Source organism: Podarcis vaucheri (assembly GCF_965113315.1).
Source record: "Podarcis vaucheri genome assembly, chromosome: 16".
Taxonomy (NCBI): Eukaryota; Metazoa; Chordata; class Lepidosauria; order Squamata; family Lacertidae; genus Podarcis; species Podarcis vaucheri.
Window position 1 is genome coordinate 13,892,890 of NC_138754.1, and position 8,297 is coordinate 13,901,186.

At 45.1% G+C, this 8,297-nt stretch overlaps 2 protein-coding genes across 2 annotated transcripts; both read right to left on the reverse strand.

Moving 5' to 3' along the window:
* Positions 1–230: 230 nt before the first annotated feature.
* Positions 231–3,547, reverse strand: LOC309520875 (mucosal pentraxin-like). The gene is made up of 2 exons (XM_082202851.1): positions 3,260–3,547; positions 231–1,776 (listed from the first exon to the last, which is right to left on the reverse strand). The coding sequence occupies exons 1-2, from the start codon at positions 3,321–3,323 to the stop codon at positions 1,160–1,162; spliced, it is 681 nt and encodes a 226-aa protein (XP_082058977.1). The 5' UTR covers positions 3,324–3,547; the 3' UTR covers positions 231–1,159.
* A 905-nt stretch (positions 3,548–4,452) lies between these two features.
* Positions 4,453–7,912, reverse strand: LOC309520873 (serum amyloid P-component-like). The gene is made up of 2 exons (XM_082202849.1): positions 7,412–7,912; positions 4,453–5,575 (listed from the first exon to the last, which is right to left on the reverse strand). Exons 1-2 carry the CDS (start codon positions 7,473–7,475, stop codon positions 4,944–4,946), a joined length of 696 nt encoding a protein of 231 aa, XP_082058975.1. The 5' UTR covers positions 7,476–7,912; the 3' UTR covers positions 4,453–4,943.
* Positions 7,913–8,297: the final 385 nt, after the last annotated feature.

Sequence of the window (8,297 nt, forward strand, 5' to 3'; positions counted from 1 at the left end):
AAACAATGGAGCATTGGCAGCTGTAATTTCTTTGTGGGAATGTTCAGGGAGGTGGGAGAGGATATATTGTTTATTAATATCCTTCCTAACTCGCGCTAGCAAGTTCCTTTACTTAGCAGAGTTTATATTCCCCTTTAAACACACAGCAGATTGCTGGCTGCAGGCTTGTTTAAGCCTCTCAATATTAGGTTCCTGGTAAGTCCCCTTAAAAGAATAAGCACACCACAATCTTGTGTAAAGTATGTCAAAGAGGTTTACTCACCATCAGTTCACAGTTGGATCCCTGAAGGCAGACTTAGTTACAAAGTATATACATGTGGATCTACTCCATCTTGGGGGGGGGGAGTAATCCCAGTGACTGCAGACTGGCAGTCCCTGCAGCTCACAAGATGAAAGCAAGATGGAGAAGAGAGGCGAAGAAGAGAGTGTGCTGCATGCCTTGCCCTCATGTTACCTGGGCAGGTAAGGTCACGCCCACCTCTAGTCACATGCAAAAGGAAGTATGTCCCAGTCAGGAGGAAGTTTTCAACTAATTGGACCAAACATTCCCTCGCATGTCCACTCTAGGAAAACAAGGAATGTTGTACTTGACTGCTACTTATGTATCACATCTCACATTCTTTCCCCTACATCTTCTTATTTATGAGGCGCCCAGCATGCTCAGGAGAAGTCCAGGGGCTGCGAAATCTCCACAATCTCCACAAAAGTGGTAATATAAGAGGTGCGAACCTCTTGTCAATTCTTCTTTCTCCAGAAAAGATTACATCTGATTTTTATTACCTTTTTCTGTTTCAGTCAAGTTTCTTTTAGAAACGCCCCCAGCTGCCAATTGTTATGCAATCTTTCCCAGGAAAAGACCTCCCCAAAATCTCCTTCCACACCCTTCTTGTCCCAGGAGGATACTTCAGATGGAGTTTGAAATTTAGTTTGGTTTGTATTACCCTAACTGCACTTCACAGAACAATTCAGGAACCAAGAAGCAGGTATCATTTGAAATTCACATTTCATTGAATTTTGCAACACCCCCCCCCCAAAAAAAAAATCAAAAATCTGCAGCAAGCTTCGGAGATCGACACAGGAATCGCTAAGTAAAGAAAAGTCACACACAGAGAGAGACCTTTTCTTAGACCAGCATTTTGGATTTCAGGTAACCCCTGCCTCAGTAGGCCACGGGGTTAACAATAACATAACCCTTGATTTCATAATCGACTGTTTTCCAGTCAAACACGTAGTCGCCAGGAACGTCTTGGTTGAGGAAAGCGAGCTCCAGTTCCGGGTTGGTGAGGACCCGGTCCCACATTCTCACATCCTGGAGCTCCCCCACAAAGCAATCGTTTATGTCAAAGCCACCCCCCATCGTGTCTTGCTCTTGACCGAGCACGATCGACGGCTCCCCACTTATGGAGTACCCTTTCCTCAGGCCCTTGCGGGGCATGCGCTTCGAATTCACCCATAACTCTGCTAAACCAGTGGCAGAATCCCAAGTCGCGCACAAGATCTCCCTGCCGAGCGATTTTTTTTCCAGATCCGTGAAGGTCACCGCTTCATTCCCTACTGCAAATCCGTACACGTTGTTTTTTTCTTTGAGGAGGATGATCTCGTTGAAACTTCCCCGGGTGGCATAAGAGAAGAAGGTGTGTGGGCGGTTGAGGTCTGTGAAATGGGCCAGGCAGAGGGTGAAGCTGGTCAAGGGCCGCTTTGGGGCGGCCTTCAGAACCACGTGGGCAGAGTCTGATGCCTGTGGAAAAACGAGCTGCTTCCCAGCGAGGCCCGAACCTGAGGTGAGAGGAGGAGAATTAAGGGTGCCACATGTTAAATATAATTGTTTAATTGCACACTGAAATGGAGAATGCCTGTATGTATGTATGTTGCTAAGGGTTTCATGTTGAAAAATTCCTTTGAAGCATACAGTCGTATCTCAGAGGTCGAACAGAATTCCGTTCCGGAACTCCGTTCGACTTCCAAAATGTTCGAAAACCGAAGTCCAGCTTCTGATTGGAAGTCGCGGAAGCCCCGTCAAACGTTCAGCTTCCAAAATAATGTTAAAAAACCAGAACACTCACTTCCGGTTTTCGATCATGCGGGAGCTGAAATGTTCGACTCCCAAGGCGTTCGGGAGCTGAGGTACAACTGTACTGAAGCTCTCTCTGAGCGCTAACTTGTTGATAATTAACGTGTGCGTGTGTGTGTGTGTGTGTGTGTGTGTGTGTGTGTGTGTGTAAATTTTTATAATAAGCAGAGTAGCTTACAGCTAGGAAGCTAAATAACTATTCTGAGTGATTGTACTTTATACAGCTTTCTAGAATGTGTTGTTGATAGTTTTGTGCCTGTTTTTGGAGAAGTTCTGCTTAGCAAAGCTTTGAATCTTAATTATGAGCCTGGGCAACTTTCATTCCGAAAGGAGCCAGCTTTTATGCATCCAATTGCTTCATGCTGTGCAATATTAATATCTGCAATAATCCCAAACAGAGAAAGAGAGAAAATGTCACAACTTGCTTATCAAAACTTTCTGCCTTCCTTCGCATCAAAGGCAGCATGAGATACTCGCCTCTCTCTGCATCTCACCTGTTCTTGAGGCTGCCTTCCCTAAGAGTCCCCCAAAAACTTGCCGCCGCCACCACCAGCCATGCCTCCTTTGCAGAAGTCTTCATCTCCTTTCCTTGTCTTCATCTCGGTGAGGAAGGTAACTCCAAGCAGGGCAAGAGAAAGGGGGGTGCAGTGGGTCACACACACACCGGTGTCACCACTGAGGGGTGTGACAAAACGCCAGGCAGCACTCACCGTGGGGCCTGGGAGAGACGCAGTGGCTTGGGTTTGCACAGGCTCCACAATGCCCTAATGGTCCCCCTGCTGCCTCCCCCCTCCAGCTGAACAGCTGAGTGGGAGAGGAGGCAGGCAGACTCCAGAGGCCCTGCGGTGTGTCCTGCCCCTATGGGTGGCTTGCCCCCCACCCCGGATGCGCCCCCAGGCGCCTGAGCAGCTTCCTTCGCCCCTGGCCCCAAGACAGTTGAAGCAACAGAATTTTGCAGTGGAAGCATCAACTGCCACTGATTTCTTCCTTTTTTAAAAAAAAAACAAAACCTTCCTCTTCTAGATTCAACCCACCCCTTTAAATAAACAAAGAATGAAGATTTTGTGTCAGAAATCTAAAATCATTAAAAAGTGGGGGGGGGCTTTTGTATGTGCAAGACTGTGCTACAGAAGTCACCCACCCACTTCTACACACACACACAACAATGCCGCTGAGGTTGTCACCCACCTTGCTGGCCAAAAGACCTCAAGACCATCACGAGGACAAGAAGGGAGAGGAAGGCCTTCTCCATCTTGCCTGACTGCAGAACGAAGAGAGGCGAGAGGGTGTCAAGATAACAGGCTCTTCAAGAGATCAGTTCTCAACTGAGAGCTTCAAACTCTGTCCCAAATATGCGCTTGAGGGGCATGAAGGGAAATGTTTTGGGAAACGCTCTTGGGGAAAGATTACCTCAGAACTGGCAACCAGCGTTTCCTTGCTTTCAATTTTTCACAAAGGAGTCCAAAGGGGGAAGTTTTTCACAAAGCAAGAACATTTTCAGAAAGGCATTGATTTCAAACTTGAGATGACATGGTTTATGTTTCTTATTTGTGCCAGCAAGTCAGCTTCCTGAATAAAACCTTTGATGACGCATGAATCGCTACAGAGAGAATTTAGGTGTGTTATACCATGATGTATACTTGTAATTGCTCTATGCAAACGAGGAGACCGTACTCCTTTTCACTTGGTTTTTGTTTGCGGTGAAAGAGCAGATGAAATGTGTTTCTTGAAAATCAACAAAATACACTTTAAAAGAAAGGTGTGGTTGATTTAACACCTGGTTCTCCCTTTCTTGGGGGGGGGGGAGAGTATGGGACGACAACCCTGCAGGCCCAGTTTTACAGTCTTTAGATTACTGTCCAAATATTTGTGAACAGATGGCAGGTGGTTTATGGTAGAGGTGTGTGGCCATTCTGTGCTGGGGCCAAATAAGATGAGTTGACTTGTTGTTTCCCTTCCCCGAATCAAACTACAAGGGCAATGAAATGCCCCCAGTTTAATCAGCACCCCCACCCCACCCCCCCACCATCACAGCCTCATGTCTCTAGAGACGGGTAAATCTGCCAGTGTATTGATTTCTCATATTTTCTCCTTTTTCCAATCTTAACTTCAGTTCTTCAAATGCTCATTTGCATTATTATTATTATTATTATTATTATTATTATTATTATTATGGTTTATCACCCAAATGTATCAGCATTTTAGTGCAAATTTCTCCTAATAGACACACTTTTCTAGGCAATTTTGCCTAATATGCACAATTTTGCAAAAAGAATTTTCCCTAATAGAAATAATGCATTTTGTAAGCTGATTTTCAGTAATATACACATTTGTATGCACACTTCAACCCAGTATCTGCATATCTTGGCTGTACACATGACATGGCATTGCAAGATTCAGAGCAGGGTAGATTTTGGAGGATGGCTGTGTGACAGTTCATGCATTGTTTTGGAAAGTGTGAATCAGGTAAAATCAGCTTTAAAAGCAATTCCCTCCCCCCACCCCAGCCCCAGACTTTGGAAGAAACAAACTCAAGTCTCCCCACTGAAGGTTGTTGTTGAAGCTGCTGAAGAATACAACAGACGTTAGAGTTAATCTTTTATTGGAGGAATAAACATAAACAACAACTTGTGGGTTTCACAGAACTCCTCATTCCAGCAGAAAGAACTGAAATCAATGCAACTAACAGTGTCTATTGCCATGCGAAAGTATAGATCTTTTAAGGACTACCACCACAATCCTAACTTTAAGCCCTGTTGGAGGCTTCAATCAAAGAAGCATAGAATTATAGAGTTGGAAGGGACCCTAAGGATCATTTAGTCCACCCCCTTGTAATGTGTTTTTTTAAAGACTCTCCATCTGTTTGCAAAGCCTACTCAGCTCTACAGTTGGAAAACAGGTAGGGCTTAAGAACAGTGTAGCCTCTCATTACATAATTTAACGATCTCCAGTTAATTATTGGGTTGGAAGGAACATGGTTGTCCCAGACAAGGCACATTTCGTCCCCAGAGAGCACCCGGTCCCACATGTACACATCTGTGAGCTCCCCTACAAAGGACTGGTTGATATCAAAGCCACCCCCAAAGGAATCCTGATCTTGCCCCAGGACAATTGATGCCTCTGGACTTATAACATGACCTTTCATCATACCATTTCGGGGGAAAGGTTGCCCATCAAGCCAGAACTCTACTAATCCTGTGTCAGATTCCCAACTCATACAGATCTGCTCCCAGCTAGGTTCTGAAACCAGCTTTTCTGGGAAGAAGAAAATCACATCTGCAGTCCCCACATAAAGGCTGTACTCGTTGGTTTTGGATTTGAAGACCACAATCTCATTGTCACTCGTCTTGGTTGCGTAAGAGAATAGGGTGTGAGCCCGGGTCATGTCCGTGTAGGATCTCAGGCAGATGGTGAAGCTGGTCAAAGGCTGCTGTGAGGTGGCCTTCAAAACCACGTGGCTGGTGTCCGATGATTCAGGGAATATGAAGACCTTCCTTTCAAGATCTGGGGGGTGGAGGAAGAGAACAGTTTAAAAGGAGCAGACATTTTTTTCCAAGGATTAGTATGGCACCAAGACGGTGCCATTATTTATGTTAGGCTCTGTTTCTCCGTGTGCCTCATCTGAAGGAAGTCTGGATGTTGGCCACATCGTCTATCCAGTTCAGCATCATGTACTTGCAGTGGCCAACCAATGAAAAGCTCACACGCATGTCATGAGCTCAACGACACTCTCCGTACTTGTGATTCCCAGCAACTGGCATTCAAAGGCAGACTACCTCCTATTATTTATTAATTTATTTATTTATACCCTGCCCATCTGGCTGGGCTTCCCCAGCCACTCTGGGCAGCTTCCAACAAAATATTAAAATACAGTAATCCAGTGGAGATAGGACAAAGCCATCATGGTTTGTAATCATTGATAGCTGTCAAGGGTTCAGGGAATCCTATCTCTGTCACGGTGGGATGCCAAGAGGCAGAAAAACCAGAAGAGTTCTTACCGGGTAGTTTATTCAACATTCACTGAGAGAGACGAAGGGATGCAATCTCTCTTAGATAATGATGTTGCTCCAAGTAAAGTCCCCCTCCCTCAGTCCCTCCTATTCTACGTCACTCCTGCGCCAGCTTATCTGTGCTTTCTGCCTCTGAGCTTTCTGTTCTACTACCCTCAAGGCACACCTGGTTCTGGGAGAGGGGGATCAGGAATGCTTTCAAGAGACACTGAGTCTGTTAGCTGTCTCTCCCAATATTTCCCAGCTCCTCTCCTCTGCAGTCTCTGAACTATGACCTTCTGCAAACCACCGTTCTAAATCTATACTGTCCTCCTCTTCTTGGTTCCCACCATTCCTCCTCAGGCCGGCTCCTGACAATAGCCATTCTCCATGAGTTCATCTACTTCTCTTTTAAAGCCCTCCTGGAAACCCAGTCAGATGGGTGGGGTATAAATAATAAAACTGCTGCTGCTGCTGCTGCTGTTGCTGTTGCTGGAAGCTATCATTACTTCTTGTGGGAGCAAACTCCATAGTTTAATTAGGTATATAATGACTTTTTTTGGTCATAAGACGAAATAAAACAGTTAGTAGGTGGTGATTTTCTATTCTGGTGTGAATATCTCCAGTCGAGAGAATATCATAGAAAAGGGAGACAAACTGATTCCAATTAAGAGACAGCTCAAGTTTTGAAAACATCTATACAGTGGTACCTCGTGTTAAGAACTTAATTCGTTCTGGAGGTCTGTTCTTAACCTGAAACTGTTCTTAACCTGAAGCACCACTTTAGCTAATGGGGCCTCCCGCTGCCACTGCTCCGCCTCTACACGATTTCTGTTCTCATCCTGAAGCAAAGTTCTTAACCCGAGGTAATATTTCTGGGTTAGCGGAGTCTGTAACCTGAAGCGTATGTAACTTGAAGCGTATGTAACCCGAGGTACCACTGTATTTCAAATTGTAGAAAGTATTGCCTGGAACGATTACCTGCAAATTCCATCTGCTTCTGTCAAAAGAGGGGGGGAGTGATAGTTGCTTTTATATTCCCAGCAAAAGATTATGGGGAACACAACCTGAATCACAGATGGAAGCAGAACAGAACAAAGAACAACTCAGAAACAGAAAAGCTTTTTTTTTAAAGGGACGGTGGAAAGGGTGGAAAGAAGGAATTGGAACTGTGAAAAGCTGCACTCTTTGCTGTAATATTTTGTTTTCAGATGTCATGCCTAATAGCCCTTGATAGACCCATCCTACTCCATGAATTTGTCTTATCTCCTATAAAGCCACTTTCACAAATGTGCCCCAGCCTTCCAGCTCACGCCCCTGGGTTGCTTTTACAGCTCAACACGGCACCCACCTTCCTGGGCAAGAGATCCCAGCAGGACAGCAAGGATGAGGAGAAAGGGATGGAAGATCTCCATGCTGCTGGCTGCACGGTGGGAGGGGCCTGGAGGGAGGATGAAATGGATCTCCGAAATGGTCAGATCTGCCTTGGAGACTTCCTTCTTCCTTCCTGGTTGAAGCTGGTCAGCGATTTGGAGCTACTGGAGAGTCTCTCTGGTATTTATAGGTGCACAGCAAGGGATTTGCAGGGGGATAATCCATGAAATAGATGGAAATATTTTTGCCATCCCAAATGTGGTATCAGTTGTCAGCTGGTTTTTTAAAAAGCAAAACCCTGCCAGTATGAAAACGATCCCTCTTAGCCCACACAGACGTCGGGAGGCTTTCCAGACAACCTTGTGGGATACAGAATTTACAGGTAGAAATGTGTTTTCTGTAAAATTCAAAATGTCTTTCTCATTGGAGAATTCACACTGAATGAAATAATGTATCTGAACTCTCAGAGTTTTGTGATACAGTTCTTTGCTTGAAAAATGGGGGGGGACACTTTCCGCTTTTTAATGGCTACAAGGATGCATTTTTTATCATCAATATGGTGTGATTGTTTGTGAATCTGTTTGTTGAATTGTTATATTATTCCCATATGTTGTGAGCTATTTGGCACAAAATGTTGAAATTTGTTTTCTTCAGCTTTTTACAGGTTTTGAGCCTTGAACCTGCCACCTTCTACAGCCTTCAGCTTGGGGTGTCCTTCGGACCTGTCGTGTGCATCTTGGTGAATCCTGGTCAATGGGTCTGGGTGAACATATTGGCTTCGCCTACCCAAGGTGCTCTGAGCAAGGAGGGAGAATTTTCCCATCGTTCTTGGCTGGTGAGCCATGGAACACAGCTTTTCATAT